Source organism: Cryptotermes secundus, unplaced genomic scaffold (assembly GCF_002891405.2).
Source record: "Cryptotermes secundus unplaced genomic scaffold, Csec_1.0 scaffold354, whole genome shotgun sequence".
In the NCBI taxonomy this organism is placed as follows: domain Eukaryota; kingdom Metazoa; phylum Arthropoda; class Insecta; order Blattodea; family Kalotermitidae; genus Cryptotermes; species Cryptotermes secundus.
The window spans coordinates 163829-184054 of NW_019737392.1; the positions used below are offsets into that span (position 1 = coordinate 163829).

The following is a 20226-nucleotide window of genomic DNA, read 5'->3' on the forward strand; positions in this document are numbered from 1 at the left end:
CACACTTTTTAGTTTATATGAAGCAAAATGTATGTTTTTCTTTTAGCTTGAGAATTCCGGAGATCCATTAGAATTCCAGAATCCTCAGCAGTTATCCTACTGGACATGTGTGTATTTCCTCATTGTGACCATGTCCACGGTGGGCTATGGTGATGTCTACTGCCAGACTGTCCTTGGTCGTACGTTCCTTGTATTTTTCCTCCTTGTTGGGTTGGTAAGTTCATACAACTATAAATTTTATTTTCAATATTAAAATCTCTCTTGTTCAGTTTCTTTATTCTGATTCTTTATGTATTGTCTGTTTATCAGTGATGTGTCAATAACTAGTTTGTTGTAGGCAATATATTGCTCACAGTATATTGTAATTATTATTCTTAAAAATTAGAATCTCTTGAGAATGGAGAACACAAATACATATCTTCATAATTCAGACCGTTTTAAAAACAGAAACATATTTGAATAACATCAGTTGTATCAGTTGCTTGACATGCTTTATTTCTTAAAATGATTGAATTCTGATGCTGTAGTTTTTATTGCTTAATTGCCAAATTAGAAAGATTACCTATAAGTCTAAAAAATATTGACATTGATTATTATTAAAACTAAATATATAGTGTAATGCAATAGTAATATTGAATTGACATATCACTGTCTATATAAGATATTATGAGCCATGGAAATAATGAAATTGTAATTATGTCCTGACATATTGATGCGAAATTTCCGTTAAAAATTATTATACTTGTCATACGGTCAGCTTTATGGAAGGCAGTTTCAAAGACAGTTTACTTCATGTTTTTTTTGGGTAAAATAAATGCTTTTATGATAATAGCAGAGAGGTACAAATACTTAAAAGTTTGTGCTTTTTCTTCTGATGGATAAACCCAGATGTGCTGTTATGAATTTTTTCAGATTTAGCACTTTTATTGTAGGTTTGCTGAAACTTCCATTTATAACTGTTGAAATTTTCTTCTTCCATTGTATATTCTTCAAAATTAGTACTGCATATTACACTGAAATCTTCATTCATGACATATGGGTTATAGGAATTTTATGGTAGTCACTACTGATAATTTCAATTTTTTTTTTCAATGGCTCATGATTTAAATTACTAATTTTATTTTTAATTTGTAACCCTCTTTTGAATTATAGATTTTACTGAACTTTCTAGATAACTCAGATGGATTAGTGTGATGCTAGAAAGGGGGACATTTAAAAAAAACAGATTTCCTATTTAAATAATAGTTTAATGCCTTTAAATACTGGAAAAGTAAACATTGATGCCACATATGAAGTCATCTTACTTGTTAAGAGGTAAAGAAATTACAAGAAATGCGACGATCTTAGAGTTTTTTTTTAATTTATTTATTATGAAACAAGTGTAACTGATATCATTGAGGGATGACTTCTGCTTTTTGTAATGCGATTGTAACTGTGTGTGTTCTTTGTCCGCGTGCCCATAGCAGCAGGCCGCAGGGGGAATTGCCATCATTTCTCTTGTTGCTGCTACTCACCTTTCTTCAGTTATCTGTGTGTGCGAGTGTCTCTATGTCTCATATTAATGGTACTACTCCTATCTAGCATAATGGAATGGCCAATCTGAATATACTAACTATGGCTTTTGAAGCCCACTTGTCTCACTGTCACTACTGAGAAATCTTTTGTTTATGTGTGACTGAAAGGCTGGCATGTGTATGTGTGAAGAGGTTCCACTACCCTTCCATGATATTGAAAAAGCTTGAGACAGTTGTTTATATAATCTGAAAGTCATTTATTGATTTCAGAAAATCTGAAAATAAAAGTGAACATTGAATTAAATTATGTAACAGTTAGACTGGCTGGCATCAACATGATGATCCATTTATTTTGAAAATATGTTTTCACACAAGTGGTGCTCTTCAGCAGTCAAAATGGGAACAATTAAGTGTCTCAAATAGCTTGGATCCATGTTTGTAATGCTAACCCACTACAAATTGTCAGATGTCTAACTAAAAAAATTGTTGGTTAATATAAATCCACAAGCTCAGAGACTTTCTGTGACAGCAAGATGTTACTTGTTAAGTACGATTGAAAATATGCAGAAAGAGTATGGGGAATATGGCTAAGTTAATCTGTATAAGGTCAAGTTTCTTGGATTTGTGTGCAGTGCTCTCACCATGGAGCATCATATTTTATGTAGTTTCATTCTCTAATGTGTTTGTTTCTGAATCTTAATCTAATTAGAAACCTGTTGACATAAATTCTGTCTGTATTGTGAACAACTCTTGAGAGAATTGGCAGAGATGATCTCAATGTAAAGTCAAAATATTTTTGTCTATTATCCATAAATCACTGTTGATCAACTGAAGGTACACAGTTGGAGGAGGATCCTCTGCTCTTACATAAAAAAAAACAAAAAAAAAAATGAAATTAAGTATCCAATTGCAGTATTCTCTTGTTCAAAATTTAGACTGGATGAAGGATAGGAATAAACAACTTTTCTCAAGTCTGTTCCAAGCATTGTTCTGAAATGTTGTGAACTTCAGGAATAGCATGAAATCTGAAAGAGATGACTAATGTCTTGGCTGAGTTGTGGATCCTCTTACATGGCATTTAGCAGAAAGTATGTAAGAGTGTGCATGTGATGGGCTAACAGCTTGAAATAGAGATAGTAACTGTTTTTATTTTTGTACTGTTTGCCTCTTGACCAAGAGAGAGAGAAGCATCAACTTCTTCATTAACATTTTCTTTCCCCATTCTGTTGCTTCACACATTTAGTAATGATCAGAGACTTCAATGCAGGGTGAGACACCATCACCATTCATCATATCTGTAGATGTGTATGTTTTTGTCCATAACCCTGTTATGACACCATGACAGATACACTAGTCATTCTGTCAGAGCTTTTATCTATATTAATATTTATATTTGCTTATTCTGTGGATGTGTGGAGTGTTTATATTTCAAATTATAAGTTTAAAATTTAAAGAAAATAATTTTCTGTTATTAATGCTTGTCTATATGCCTTATATGAACAGATTTTGATGTAATTTAATGTTGGCAACCCTTTTTAAAATGTATGCATATGTAAATTAAACCAGTTCTCATTGACATTGAAGAATTTGGATTTTTGCTTCATATTTACTTCAAGTTTTCATTGTATAATAAGACTTCAATTGAATTACTGAATTTTGTGATAAACAGAATCAAAACCTAAATAGGTATTTATAAATTACACTTACAGTATACATTAAACTTCAATTTCAAACTAAAAATTTAATTTATATACATATGAAAGCACTGTGGAGACTTTCAGCGTTTAAAATTATACTTTCACATAATATTAACCAGTCAGCTATCTCAAGAGCAAAACGATTTTAAAGAATAGTTTGCTTAATTTTCATGGAATTGAAAAATTTTTCAAATAAAGTTTATAGAAATTACTGAAATGAATAACTAATACCAGTCCCTTTTTCTCTAAATTCATGTTTGCTCAGTTTTACTCTCAAGGTAGAAATATACAATGCACCAGCTTTTGACATTTGGCAATCCTTCCAGTATGCACTGATTCTTCGTCAATGCTTGTACTAACTGAAAGAAAAGAGTGGTTGGTATATACACAATACATATTTTAAATAAATGATTTTCAGTACTTAAGGTAAAAATGCTGACATACTGAAACGTAACTGTAAACATATGTGAAAATTTTATAGTTTAAAGCCATATTTGAGGCAATCTTGAGTTTGAGAATTTGTATACATATTATCCCTTACAGATCAAGCCCTAGAAAATCATTATATTTAATCAGATTTAACCTAGGGCTGCAGAAATGTTGGGCACCAGGACATCATAGCAGCTGAATCCTTTAGTTGGTGACTTGGAAATAAATGAGTGACTTCTCATAAAACATATTCATTTTCCTTCACTTTGCCATCTTGTATGGGTTTCTGGATTTTAGAAATATTTTCAATAATTTGTACTTAACATCAGAAAATATATATGTGTTAATACAAGGTGGTTCAAATATGACCGGGACTGATTTTTTTTTTAACCAAAATTGCCAAACACTTACTTGCACATGTCAGTCTTCAACATACTCCCCTCCGGAGTCAACACATTTTTTCCAATTTTCTGGAAGCATCCTGATGCCTTTTTCAGAAAAGTTTTGTGGTTGGCGGCGTATCCACTCCCGAACATTCTAGATGACAGCGTCGTGTCCACAAACCGAATGCCTTGCAAGTCTGATTTGAGCCTTCTGAACAGGTAGAAATCACTTGATGCCAAATCAGGACTGTACGGCAGATGTGCCAGAAGGTTCCATTTCAATTTCCGGAGGGTTTCCATTGTTGTTTTGGCCGTATGGGGGCGTGCATTGTCTTGAAGGAAGGCTACCCACTTTCCACCTCTCTTCCGCTTGGATCGTCTTTTCCTTCACGTCTGTTGCCAGGAGGTCTGAGTAATAAGCTGCATTGACTGTTCTGGCATCTGTCAGAAAGTCTATATGGATACCCCCCTGCCAGTCCCTGAAGAACGTTGCCATCACTTTTCCTGCCGAACGACTCCTCTGCGCTCTCTTGGGTTTGGTAGAACTGGTATGCCGCCACTCGCTTGATGATTGCTGGGACTTGGGAATGAAGTAGTGCACCCACGTTTCATCGGTGGTCACTATAGACTTAAAAAATGCATCACCTTCATCTTCAAACTGCTGTAGGAGACGACTTGCAACTTGCATGCGCACCATCTTGTTCACGTCTGTCAAAGTGCGTGGTACCCACCGTGCATTCACCTTGCGATAGTGCAGATGGTATTTCATGATGTCTTCTACACTACCAACACCGATGGACAGCATTGCTCCAAGTTCCTTGATAGTGATGCACCTATTCTCATGAATAAGTGTGTCTGCACGATCAATGTTTGGCTTGGTGACGTATGTTTGCGGCCGACGATCATGCGGTTCATTCTCCACGCGCGCTCTGCCCTCTCTGAAGCACTTACACCACTCAAACACACGGGTCCATGAGAGACTCTTCCCCATACTGTTGTTGGAGTCTGTGGTGAATTTCAGCGAATGGGACGTTTTCTCCAACGAGGAATTTGATCACAATACGTTGTTCCATGCTCCGCGGTACATTCTATACACTCATCACTCTAGCAACTTTCAGACAGGACTGAACAGGTTCTACCCCTAACAGGAGGGAGGGTGGAGGTTGTGGCTTCACTCTCTCAAGGTCGCACAGCTGCTGTGCAGTGCGGCTTGTTTACAAAAAAATCAGTCCCGGTCATATTTGAATCACCTAGTATTTATCTAACTCCCAGCTCATGACACTTACAGTTCTCTCTGGAGGCTAATGAAGTTGGCTTCTGATGTAAATACGATGGGAGGTGACCTACCTTTGTCCTTACTCTCATTTGTTCCACGTGTTTTAGTGGATTTTCCTCCGTTATCCATCTCCACTTTTTCCATGGGCAAATCCCTGAGATGCATAATGAAGTTATTCTTTGCTGCTGGCCATGGGTTTTGGTAAGTTTGTGGTGGCCTCTTCCGTTTCTGAGTGCAGCACTCGTCTTCAGAGTTTGTCTCTCTTTTGACATTTGTTTTTTGCTGCTTGCAAAATATCTCCCTATCCTGATTCTATGCTGCATAGTTGAAGGCAGTCCCTCATTTCCTTGTACGTTGCTGCATATGCGTGTAATAAACCGGTCCATCCAGAAACTTGCCTGTTGGCCTGAGCTCTGTTGTCTATTTTTTTCCAATTGGCAGCATTTCCATTCACTTTGGGTGACTTTTGAACAACTTGCTTCTATTTTAACTGTAGAAGCTCACACTATATCCATTTCCTTCTTGGCATCTGAATGGCCCACTATTAATTTTTCATATCTCTTACAGAATGAGGTGAGCACTGTCCACCAGTGTGTCTCACATTGGGTTAGTGCTCAAGAGCCATCTGTCTCAGACACAACATGCTTTAGGTTCCCACCAACTTGATGCCTTCTGTGCGATGAGTTGTATTTCTTTGTGGTGCTAATGATTCGCACTAACTACAACTGCTATGAAACTGTCGCTTACTTGCTAATCTATTCACTCTCTCTCGACCCATGGCTGGCTGTTGCTGCTGGTCTTCATACATTCAACTCCTGTCCTCATTGGCTAATACCTTTCAGCTGCAGCTCCTCAGCTGAACTAAATGGCTTCCAACTGTGGAACTAATCTCATGACACCATTCCTCAACTAACTCTTCTTAACTTAAAATACAGCTGACTGACTCCTAACTTGTCCTACTTAAAACATCTGCGCACAACTGCATGGAAAACACTGTTCTTCTGTTGCAGTGCAGTTGTTGCTTAGTGATGACATGATGTATTCCATTATTACATATGCAACTATCTACATGGACTGTGCAAAAAAACATCATTCCTCTGTTGTTGTTTATGGGCCACTGCCTAGAAACGGTTGGCTGCTGTGACTCCACAACTCTTGCTTTGGGCGAATATGTCACAGTATGTACTGTATTTAAGCTTTACTACAAGCAGAAACAAGTACACAAAAAAATACGCATATGTATCCAAACCAGTACATGGTAAGAGAGCATAAAATATCCACCACCTTACACATAACCAGGAATATGCATAAATGCACTAATAATAGAAACATTTTTCAGATAACACAAGTGAAGACTTTGTTCTACTGTCATCCAAAAGCATTAACAGCTGCCAAAATTTGAATAATACAGAATGATCAACAGCCTGAATCCATTTTACAGAACGGCTTCATCAGAGTTAATGAATGTTAGATATGTTATGGGTGTCACTGTTGTGTAACATATTCAATACAGCTCAGCTTGCCCCCCCCTACCATTTCAATACATTGTTTCAAACATGCCACAGTAGCTCTGAATACATCACAAAGCACGTTGGCTGCCAATGCTTGTGCTGCTTCGTAAATGCATTGCCGTAGGTCAGTAGATCGGTACACCTTAGGCAGCATCTACACAAGTGCACAAAATGCGTCTGTTGTAACGAACGTATGTTGCTGAGGATACCACACAGTTGCAGAATGTGGTACGTAGTTTTTTGTCTGCAATGGAGCCAGAAGAAAGCGTAGCATTCGCCTCTCTTGTTTATTTCTACAATGGACATCATGACGTTCGTTACAATGGATGCATTTTGTGTGCTCGTGTAGACGCTGCTTTAGACTTAATGAAGCCCCAGGAAAAGAAGTCTAACGGTGTTAAGTTGGGGACCTGGCGCCCAATGTTTTTGAGACAGCTGTGCCCATCCACATGTTCTGAAAAGTGTTATTGAGGTAGGCACGCACTTGATGATATGCTCATTTCGTAAGTTTAGAATGCAAAACTCTGCAAACAGTTGTCCATCATATGTCAAGTTGGTTACTTAAGTGGCGAATTGATGCACGTGGGCTTTGCACAGTTGGTTGCTGAATATATATCATATGTCATCCTCAACATCTGCCTGAACGTTTCTATTCGAGCACACTTCCTGTTCTCTGGAGCTTGTTAACTAAAACTTGGATATTGGCTATAGTAGGAGCTGGTTTTCTGAATTTTCATTCAAAATCCTGTTGCACTCGTTGATGACTTAATCCATGCAATTGCTCCGAAACAGTTGCTATTTCCACTTCAGTGTTGAGCATATTTCTTGATTAGGCTGAAGCAAACAAAAAAGATTGATGAATGCATGAAAATGGATCAAGACTTTTGGATCATACTGTAGATAAATGTGCTGGAATACAGAGTTACACTTTTATATGAAATATGGATCACTTGTCAATAACCAGGAATCCAAAGATATTTAAAAGCTACAACAGGAGAAATTTTAATCGATAACATTATTTTATTTTAACATTATTATTATTGGAGGGGGTAGGTTTCCCCATGCACTTAGACCAGTTATTATTTTAACTTAATTTAAAATTAAACTTTATTTTAACTTGATATATTTTAAGTTTGCATGTGATCTGTAGGTGGAATTAATGCTGTAAATGACATGTGACCTTCCCCCTAAAAACTGCAAACACTGGCCAGTGCAGGGGAAAACAAGCAGAAAAGTAGAGTGTTAATGTAAAATGACTTACCTGATGGTGGCTGAAATGACCGAAACATGTTGTAAAGTGAAAACAATATAAATTCATTCGATTTATACAGGACTTATGTCAACAGAATATATAGTAATATGTATAAGGGCATTTTATATAATTTGAGTTGTCAGAAGTTTGTCATTGGAGAATATCTTAACCACCTTGACTTTATCTTAGCATCTTTTATTATACCATGTGCAGCATTTTTGAAGCAACTATTCTAAGAAGACGTAGAATACTCCTGTACATTCTGTTACAGACTTTAAATAACTATATTTAATTTAATAATTGTTTTCTTTCATTCCTCTTTGATATTCTGCAAGAATACCAGGCCATTTTGCTCTGCTGCCTCTTACTATTCTATACCAAGTAATTGGCATTGCTCTTCTGCCTATTTGAGATGACAACATCAGTAACACAACTTTTCTTTACACCTTTATTCAAATGTTATCTGTAAAGCAAGGCAAACGCAATCATTAGCAATATATACGAGTATTTATAATTTATACAGATGTATAGGTTACAAAGAAAGTGGGAAGGGAGATGGGGATTTTTCATTAGTTAGATTAACACATGTTCTCTTTGTTTTGTGTCCATGGAGTCCAGAATACAACCGAAGAATTTTGCTATAAGTTCTTTCCTCTGTCTGTGTTCCTGCTTGTTATTACATCGTCTGCACCTCTCTTAGTGTTTACTTTCCGCTGCCATTGCTAGTGTTATTGCTGCTGGAGCCTTGTACATAATAAATGTGCCTTGCATCTGGCTGTAGGTTCACATCTATCTTCATGAGCTTACGGAACATAATTGTATTTTTCCATTGGCCTGGCACAATAGATTTTATCTTCTTGCTTTCAAGACAGAAGATGCTTCGAGCCTTGTCAAGCAAAATGTACATGTGTACATCAATATCTGTTAATCTCTTGACATTTGTGAACCCAGATGTTTTGAAAGATTGTCTGTTCTAAATATTACACGTATTATGAGTCAATATCTTACAAGCATGCTGAATCATGCAAACTTTTGAGGCCATAATAATTTGCATGCAGGGAAGGCATTCACAATTCTTGAAGTTTAAGTAGGCTGTAAAGTGTCACAGAGAAGAAGGTACTTGCCTTCTGAATTTCCAAGTAATTATGAATTGAAGTTGGTGTTAAATTGCATAAGAAATCAAGGCTCATGGTTGTTGCTGTTATGGAAGTAAATTAGTTTCTCTTTGCTTTATTTGTTTGATCACTTTGTACAGTAAGGATCACATTCACGAACTTTCTCTGCAGCCTATACATACGTGGGAATTAATATTCAAAGCTTTCAACTGAGTAACCTGTTACACCAGAAGTGCAGTTCTTAAAATGTTAGAATACAAAGTACAGGAATAAATAGTACTACTGTGAAATCCAGTACTTGCCCCTGAGACATTAAAGAACTTAAGAAAATTCGAGTATTATGAACTGAGTTATAGTTTGATAGTTGTTAGTAGCACACTGATATTATTAGATAATTAAATGTTAATTCCTAGAATTTATGGGTTATTTATCATTAAATTTTAGTAATATAAATCCTTATATGGAGCACATTTTTCTGCTTGTTTAGAGAGCTGAATTTAAATTATTTTTAAGTAACTATAATATGCTGCATTATTTTAGAGCACTAACTGTGGGTGCCACTAGAAGGTAATAACCATTCTTAGTACAGTGTATGACACTGATCTACAGAAAAAGTCAGTTGCGTTGTTTGATTCTCAACCAAGACACCAGCTATCATGACAGGTTTTTCTTGATTTTTCATGGTTTCTCCAGAAAAATGTTAGAATATATGTTAAAATTGGTTACAGCCATGTTTTATAACCTACAAAGATGGTGTCATGTTAAGTGAAACAATAAATTGTAGTGATTCGTTATTGCACACCCCATTATAAACAATTTAAAAGCATAGTGCTTTGATTTTACTTGTAATACTGTGTATATGGAGCTGGGTTAGCACAGTCAGTACCATGACTGGATACGGTCAGGACGACTGAGTGGTCGTAATTTGAGTCCTGGTAGACAAACATTTTGTCTTCCCCACGTCATCAAGACTGGTTCTGGGGCCCACCAAGCTTCCCATCCAGTAGGTAGGGGGGCCTCTTTCCCCAGGGGTAAAGAGGCCAGAGCATTAAGTTGACCAGTCACCTCCAGTTAATGCCAACGTCAAGAACACATGAATCTGTGCATCCACTCCCCCATATGCCTTCATGGCATAGTGTTTAATTAGTTAACCATTACGTTACTACTACTTATATATTTAATGTAGAAATAAACCTTTGATGTTAATAGTAGTGAACGTCTTAATATATCCTGTTGGAAAGTTAACAAGAAGTTCTTATATGCTTTATTGAGACTTATATAATCACCTAGTCATCTTGAAGGCAACCACTTACTTTCTTCTGTTACTGAGGTTGGAAATAAAAAAATGTTTATTTGCATTCCTCTTAAAGGCTGTTATGGTGTGGTGTGTTTGAGTCCAGGGACTTTACTTACACCTCAGTCAAAACTAAGCAACCCTTGTTTGAATCTGTGACATCATAGTGAGCATTATTAGAATCAGTGACAGTTCATAATTGTCATTACACTGGTGAAATAATGATAACAATAATCTCTTCTTAACAACCACATTAGTCAATAGATGATGTTCTTATTATGGATCGTTTAGCATTGAATGATATGGGAGGCTGATCATTTCTGGTGAACTGGAAAGAGTTGGGGAGAACACAGTCATAGCCTATTTCAAGGTACTCTTCTTCTTTTTCTATATAAGGTTTAAGCCATTTTGACCCATTCTAGGCTAAAATTTATCCCTCTACCTTCTTTGTGGGCATCCCAAGTCGCCATTAGGCCTATAAAATAGAGTTTGTCATGGAAATATATATGGAGGCATTCTCGATACATGTTCCTTTCACTTCTGTAAACTTTAATATCATCAGTTATATTCTCTCTCACAAACTGTTTGTAGACAACCTCACGTCTGACTTTATCTAGCAGTGTCTGTCCATGTAATTGTTGTTGAGATGTCATGTATGCTACCTCTGAACACTTACAAATTCTCCTGATAGGGATTTGAACCTCCAGTCATTAACTTAGAGTTCAGTTGCTATAATATTAAAAAGAGAAAGAGTGATGATAATGATGACAATAATATCATGAAATCATGTGCTAAGCATTTTAGTAATACACTTTTCTATGTTCCAAGTTAATATATATATTTCTTTTCATGATATAAAACAGATCTACAATATCAGATGCTTTTCTTTTGGTTGGTAACTGTGCCAGTTAATTTTAGAGCCTCTAAACTATAATTTGATTAATGTGCTCCTGTTCGGTATGCAGTGTGTACCACAGCCTAGTTGTAGCTTCTGAATGTTGTAACATTATATTTTAGTTAGTAAAGGTGAACATAATATTATAGTATATTTTTAAACAGTTATTTATAATAGGTTATGTATAATACAAAGCGTGTGTTTGAAGTACTAGTTTATTTGATTGCTAAAGGACACTTAACTTCTTTTTGATACATACGACAGTAGCCACTGTAGCTGACCTTTTCAACAAAACATATATCTTTATAAATTAAATTTATGGACAGGAGTATATATTTTGAAGTATTTACTTATATCCTGTACCCCAAACTCTTTACTGTTAATTTTCCAGTAGTGATGTTTTTGGTTAAAAAAGTTGCTTTAGTTGCACTAGGTATTTATTTCAGCCGATTCATTGACATATCCTAAAAAGACATTCTCTGTTATTTCTATAACAGGTCAGGTTGTCTGAAACTGTTGGGATTGTGCAGTTGACAAGGAATGTGGACTTCTTAGAATATGTCCATTGAATGCAGGATTGTGATGCATAATATTAAAGTATTAATTTTAGTGTTCTGCACAGTTGTAGTATTCCAGTTAAGCAGTGCATTTTATGTAGTGTATGGTAATTCTGTTTCTTCTACAATTTTCCCGCCTTTCCATCTGCACATATGCACATTGAGAATGATCTGATTGTAAGTGGTGCCACAGGCAACACTTGATAAGGATTGGAACACTCCTGAATGGTTATCTAGCCAGTAAAACTGACTCTGAATGATCACAGTGAAATGTGCACTGCATTGTAAAGTAGTAGGGAATGACCTGTTATTTTAATTGAAACAGTCAATTAGAAAAAAGGAAAATGTCTGCTGGCTGAAACACAGGCATCTTAACATTTTCAATCAACTTATTCAGTTACAATAATGATTTTAAATATTATGCATGTCAGTACAGTAATTTATGCTAAATAGAAAACTGAAATTGCTCTGATAGCATTCATGAAACTTCTAATTCATTTGAAGTTCTATATTAGGAGGGAATATTAGAAGAAAAATATGTGCATTGCTGTCAAACTACAGAAAAACTGTACAGGTATTATGTACGGTTTCACCATAAATGTAACATGAAATAATGAATTTGTAAATTTATTAGTCAGTATTTTATGTTGATAATATACACAAACACATAAGGCCTTGCATACAATATAACCTGACACTTCTGCATCATCACATACTTTAATCTTGAATAAATGATAATGTGTCACATTCTGTACAGTTTAAATCTGGGGATTGTACTGTACCTGCAGCAGGTTCTTCTTAAATATTCATATCTGTCTGCCAGACTACACAGCAACATATCCCAGATGACCATAATATTTGTTTTTAATTATATGGCTAAACAAACTGGCCATATTGGAATTACATACAGTTGTGCCCACACATGCTCACATGCAGTTAGGCTCACTATTATATAAAGATTCAACATGGACTGTCTTATATTTAGTTCCTTTACTCATATGTATGCCAGTCGTTTTGATGGAGCAATGCACATAGATTCTTCTGTCCAGTATTCCCATTGTTGTGCTGTATTATATGTAGAATGTTTTGTTTGCAGTCAGTTTGTTTTCCTAGCAAACTGGATTATTACATTTTGCTAGAAATGTGGGCTCTCTTGATTCACATTAAAAAGCAGACTAACTTCATACATAGATAATCAGTTAGTGGGTTAAATATTCAGATACAAAAATTTTCTGCAGTTTTTCATCCTTTTTATACAGTTCATTCTCCTTGTAGAAGGAGACGGAATCCAGTCTCCAAAACGTTGTGTTATAAATTAAAAAGAAAAAACAGGATTGATGATGTTTAAAAACTCAGTAAATGTAGACATATTTGTGTTTGAACTGTGTAACTAGTTCAAAGGCATGTGAGCAATATTTCTTATTCGTGTTGGAGGTAAAAAGGACTGCTATACCCGAATCATTGGCTCCTCTGCTCACAATTTACGGTCTTGTGTTTGGATGCACTTCTTATGCCATGTTGAGAATATAGTACAAAGTACAATTCCGATCTATAAATACTGAATCATTCATATGCAAAAGAGTCCTGGTTTATAATGTAGAATTCTTTAAATTCTGAACTTTGTTTCCTCATTTATAATTGTGATCAAAATGCTGACTTAGCTCCTAAATTAAGTGAATTTTCTTCACATATGGAAGAAAGTTAAGGTGTAGCATTACAAATGTTGGCATTCAGGTTGCAATAATTTTTTGTCTGCAAAAGATTTATATAAGTTAATTATGTAGATTAAATCAGTTTATTCATTGAACAGAAGTTAAGTCAGACAATATCATTTCTTTGTGGTGTTGATAAGTACCAATGTAGTTAGATATGAAAAGCAGAATAAGATTTTTCAGACAGTGATTGTAGGAAGAATAAGATTAGTAGAAACATTTTACTTGTAGTTTGATAAATTTCTTTTAAAATTAAAGAGATGCCTTACTACTGCAAAATGATTTATGATTCAGTTTGCTGGGTAGCTGGTGGTAGTTGTATAATGTTTGTTATACCCTGTTACCTTCTAGGCAATTTTTGCCAGTAGCATCCCTGAGATAATAGAGCTGGTAGGGACTAGATCCAAGTACGGGGGCGAGTACAAGCGTGAGCATGGAAAGAGGTACCTTCCAACACCATGACAAACCACAAGATGGTTGCCTGTCATGACATATTATACTCATGTCTCATGTAATTGTGGGAACACCTTGATAATATTACAGGATCTTGCATGCAAAAATTACAGACTCCTAATTTAAAGTCTTATGATACTGAGGTGCTGTTGTGAAGTCTAGCTGGCAAAGCTGAGTTGCTATTTAGTTACATGTTAGTAATGTAGTAATACCAAAATACAAACAAAAAGTGAATCTTATAATAAGTACTGTTTCTGTCAGTTATTTAAAATTTGGTAGTTCTAATTTTGGTATTACAAAAAAGTGCATCAGTTGCAAGTAAATTAAACATAACCTGAACATAAATGGGGTATATTAACTAACATGGAATTAACATGGAACATAATCCTTATTGAAAAAACTGACAGTCACCTAATCAGCTAACAGATCCTACACCTTTTGTGGAACTGAAAATTTATTATTGTGTTAATGTGAAACACAAAATTGGGCATGTTGCTATACAAAAAATTTTTGAAATTGTCACATTAAAACAGATTAATACATTTTAGTTAAACACATTTATAGTGTATCTAGCAATGCAAATGATTAGTGATTCTGGATTTCTGCTTTGGAAATTGGCTATTGCTGGAATATTAGAGTGCTTCATTCTTTTGCTGAAAATACATTTCATTGTTCAAGATTTGAGGTACATCATGGCAGTGAGTATCAATATTATGGTCTTCTGGGATATGATGCCATGTTGCTTGTTAGTTGAGCACCAATGTTTCAGGCGAATCTGCAGCATCAAATTTACTTTTCTAACATGAACATGGAGGAACAGGTTCCTCTGAAACATTGGTATCCTTCTATGAAACGACTTGGCATCACATTTTAGATCATAGTTATGAATTTGTTATTTTTTTATTTTCACTGTCAGATTTGGAAGATGTAAATTACATTAAACATAATATTTTTGCCATAGAATTTCTTTATGCTTTGTGGTATGTGTGTAAAACTAAAACTATCGTTACAAAATTGTAAATGCCATTTCTGTACAGTTCAAATCCATTTAAATAGTGAATATTTTGAAACAAGAAATTATGCAAGATTCTGAACATTCAAGGTTTTCAAGCATGAATTTCTTTTATTATATTGATGCTGGTGGAAATACTGGATTACCCTAGTAAAGAATTTCCCCCTGATTTCTTCCTTCTTAGAAAAGCAGTATATTGATATTGACAGATAATGAAGGATATAGGGTGAACTGGAAGGAAAATATTTATGGAAATCAAGATGCAGATTTATTTATTGATATCTTAAAAATATGAAATATTAATTTATTGCATGTAACATTTACATCTTCTCTCAGTTATTTACAATTTCCGTTTGTCTGTTTAGTAAGACTGTAAAGTTCACGATAAAATAAAAAGGCAACATTTGCTCTAGGTTTGATTGATTGTGTCCAGTAATATATTGTAATATATTGACCTGTCAATAATAACAGAAGAATTGCAGTTTTTATAAATTAGAATAGACACTGAAACAATTTCGTTTCATTTATGGTAATTACATTAGAAATTCATGCAATGAATATGAGATAAATGGCGTGTTGTAGCAAAGTTTTTATATACATTGACATAATTCATAGCTCATTTGCTTTGTGTTCATAAATATAATGATAAGACAGTAATTTTTTAAAGATTTCCTTTCAGTACAATTACAGTAATAACAACAACAAAAATAATAATAATCTCTATGGCACTGTCTAAAATGTAATGTGCTTGCTGTGCTCCAAGTTTTTTTTTTTAAATTTTCAGTCATTACTATTTAGGTAGTACATTTACTGTGGAAACCTGTAAGAATGAACAACACTTGAACCTTGTCTGTGGCATCTGTAGTATTCATGGGGAAAGGGAAGTAAACTATAGGTTTGTAATAGTTTTTTATTTGGTAGATATAATAATTGAGGCATGATGCACACACCTGACATGCAGAGTGCACATGGAGAAGACTGAAGAACTGTGCTATCATTTGAGACCTTCCCACAAATCATATGCTCAGGTGGTAAAGGCAGATGCTCCTCCCATCAAGTCATCTTGCAGGGATTCAAACTTGTAGTGGAATTGAAAACTCAACAGTATATACACACTACAGTTTCTTTTTAATTTTGTGTCATGTAAATCACTGAAGACCGCCTCTGTAGTCTTGTGGTCAGAGTTCCTGGCTACAGATCCAGAGGTCTCGGGTTTGATTCCAGGCGCTACCAGATTTTCTGAGAAGTAGTGGGTCTGGAACGGGGTTCACTCAGCCTCGTGAGGATAATTGAGGAGCTGTTTCAAGGAAATAGTGGCTCCGGTCTAGAAACCCAAGATTAATGGCCATGGGGAATTGTGGCGCTGACCAAGTGATACCCGCTATTTGCTAAGTTGGCACTAACTTCGCCAACAGGCAGCGGTTGCTCGGTTGGTATAGTTCGCTTGTGGACTAAAACCATGGAGTTTGTCTTTTGTTTTGTTTTGTAATTCATTGATTAACTACCATCAAATGAGCATATGCGTAATGTGCCAGTCCACTCATAAATTCTGAGCTCCATTTTGCAGCTCTTACATTATTTTACCTGTGTGATGAACACTCAGTCATGTTATTCCCTCTGCCTATATAAGTGTGTATTCATGTAAGATACCTACCTGATAATGGTCATGCATGAAAAGTTAGATGTTAGAGGTTTACAGTTCAGTATTATAAAAGACTCTGGTATTGCCATAAATAGATGAAGGTAGGCAAGGTCAGTATGGAACAAAAATGAACTGAATTAAAATCCCAAGAGCCTAGTGAAGATAATCTGGATCAAGTCGGTGTTGAAGTTGAATATTTCCTTTGAAAATTCCTGACATGCTTCTCACAGAAGATCAAAGTTTCTTTTTGCAAGTTTGCTTTATTTAAGATTTGAGGCTTTGCTTTATTTCAAAAGAGGAATTCAGCATTTGAATGTGAACTTTTCAGCAACATAACAGAAATATGCGTGTAACAGCAGGGAAAATTTCTGGCATCTCTTGATATCTAGGTGGGTTTTGAAGAACTCTGTCTTGTGGGATGTAATACCACATTATCCAGTGAAAGTCACCAAATATTTTGGAGGAACACACTGGTTCCATGTTTGTGTTTAAAGAGTAAGCTAAACAAGGGATCGTCATGAAGCAGACATCAAGTTTACTCTTTGACCATGAAGATGGATCAGTATTTTCTTCTAAACTGTCAGTTTACTTCCACCAGGCTATACAGCATTATATTCCAGAAGATAGAAAGTCTTCACAGTTACTGTGATGAGAGCCTCTGATGGTCTTTATTATGATTTGTTGACCTGTATGCTTGTCGATTCCACTGGCAGTCAAAGTCTTGATGGTTCAGTTTAGCAGGAGAAGCATTGGACTCTTCCACCAGAGTTACTTGATGATTTGCAGCAGACTCTGAGATGATCACCATATATAAGTTGTATAAGTTGACTTGTCCTATGTCATGTATAATGATCCATGGATGTGAAGTGAATAAATAAATAAATAAATAAATCAGGGGAGTGTAGACAACATGGCAGGGAATGGAACACAACAGATAAACAATTAGTAATACAGAAGATGCAGTGCAAAACTCCTTTCATGGTAACAGTAGACATAATAAAACCATCCTAATATTAAGCAGATACATAAGCTGAAAACGAACATAAATACACTTCAGCTTATTTTTCCAGACATATATGAACTGTAATTAAATCCAGGATTGCCATGGCAAAAGCTGAATTTAGCAAGAAGAAGAATCTTTTTATCAGCAAATTGGACTTAAATTTGAGGAAGAAACTAGTGAAATGCTACATTTGGAGCATAGCTCTGTATGGGGCTGAAACATGGACACTTAGGGCAGTAGATCAGAAACATCTGGAAAGTTTTGAAATGTGGTGTTGGAGAAGGATGGAGAAGATCAGTTGGACCGATTATGTGAGAAATGAAGAAGTGTTATTTAGAGTCAGTGAGCAGAGGAATATCCTACACAAAATAAGAAAACGGAAGGCTAATTGGATTGGTCTTATCTTACGCGGTAACTGTCTTCTAAAAGAAGTTATTGAAGGAAAGATAGAGGGGCGGATAGAAGTGACAAGAAGACGAGGAAGAAGACGTAAGAAGATGCTGGATGACCTTGGTGACAGAAGAGGATACTGTCATTTGAAGGAGAAAGCTCTAGATTGCATTAAGTGGAGGAATTGTTTTGGAAGAGACTGTGGACCTGTCGTCTGACAGATTACTGATGATGATATGAACTGTATGAAATAGTCTTGTGCTGTATGTGGTAGGCATTCCTTTGTGTTCCTATGGTTAAATAGTTTTCCAGTACTTACTAATATAACTTCTTAAATTATTTCAAATGTATAAAATGTTTGCATTATTCTCCTACCATAATAACAAATTCATTGAGAAGTAAAAAATAATTATTATTTCAAAGAACAACACTTTTGGTCATTAAATAATTAAATTCTTGAGTACATATAGCAATTGAAAGTTGTTACTTAAATAGTTTCCTCTCCTCAGTAATCATGGCTATTTCAAGAAATAGTTGCTTTTAGAGATATCTTTGGACTGTATTTATGGTACTTCCTTCCCTATTGTCTAAGAAACCAGTATTTCCATCAGTAACGTTTTAATTGATTATGATTAGTAAAAAGAATTGAACAGCCAATTCTTCTCTGTGATTAAATGTAAATGTTCATGGATGGTATTGAATTGCTTGCTTCCATATTGAAACTGCAGCACTGTGTATATAATATACAAATTAAATTGTAGGTGTGGAAAGAATGAATTGGCTGTGTATCTTTTCTTTTGTTTGCAGTTTATTAATTTAGATATTAATTACATTGCACTTGAATGATTGTTTCTTCCCTGTGTGTTATCATTAACCTGTAACAGTATTTTATAATGTAAACTGTCGGCTGCTCTTTTCTCACAACTCTCTCTCTCTCTCTCTTTTTGTATGTAGTAGGCTATATTGCTAGATTTTGGACTGATGCATTTAAAATTTCTTATTACTCTGAAGTAATTTATACTAGTCCAGTGTTTTATTTAAATGTTTTTACAAATAAAATATCCAAGAATACATATAATTGCACAGTGCCTGTCTAAACTATAAAAAAAAAACTACTGTTGACAAAATAACAAATTATGCAACTTAATATGTTCTAAATAGTTATCACATTAATTCAGGAAATGTCCCTCACTGAATAAATATTTATGATAAATTTAATACATTTATTTGAATGTGAATCTTTCACTACATTCTTTATTATAACAAGTGATATGTTTTATAATAATGAAGTCATAATTGTAAATATGTTGAATTTTTTAACATTTACTAATTAATATAAACCTTCTGAAGCTACTGTGAAAAGTGAAAATAATTATCAACATTTTGTAGTTGAAGCAGGCCAGAGATGCCATTTATTTTCAAGTAATCATAAAACTGATTCAAATTTCAAAGCAAGGTTGTTGTAGTCGTTAGTTTTCGCTGTTAAATGTGGAGTATAGAACATACTGAGAACACAGTTTTTATCCAGATGCAATATTTGCCTTTCTTATGAAACAAAATTTGTCTAAATTACCTAATCTGAGTGACTTGAAAAGTTCTGAAAAGATAGATACATTTATACTAAGACACTGAATTTGGTAGAATAACATTATGCACTAAGAGGTATGTTATTTAATGTATTGTATGGACACTTAAGTGCTGACTGAAGCACACTTTCATTATTGTTTATGGCTGCCATCATCTGCTCTGATTTGTAATTACTTTAGAATCTGAGTGCTAACATATATAACAACAGAATACCAAGTGTTACTTTTCATATATATATAATGTTCATTCTTTTATTGTGGCACTGAATTATTATGCAGAGTTTGAAAAGCCTCAGTACAGTCTTTCTTGTTACTGTTAGGAACTTTTGTTAAAAGTGCTCATTTTTAATGCCATGAACAATAGTTGTTTGAACGTTTAATGAATTGATACAGTAATCACTTCAGCATTCTAGCAAGTTTCTGCTGTGTTCATCAATAGATGTTATGAAAATTGTCGTATTTATTTTAATTACTCAATTTTTTTGGAAGAAATTTCTATATTATA

At 34.8% G+C, this 20226-nt stretch overlaps 1 protein-coding gene across 19 annotated transcripts in view; it reads left to right on the forward strand.

Moving 5' to 3' along the window:
* The window catches only part of LOC111870292 (calcium-activated potassium channel slowpoke), a 201517-nt gene that overhangs the window by 23987 nt on the left and 157304 nt on the right, over positions 1-20226 (forward strand). For all 19 annotated transcript variants that reach the window (XM_033753771.1, XM_033753772.1, XM_033753770.1 and 16 more), the window contains one exon: positions 47-214. In XM_033753771.1, coding sequence (XP_033609662.1) covers positions 47-214 — 168 coding nt within the window. The remainder of the gene's footprint in view (positions 1-46; positions 215-20226) is intronic.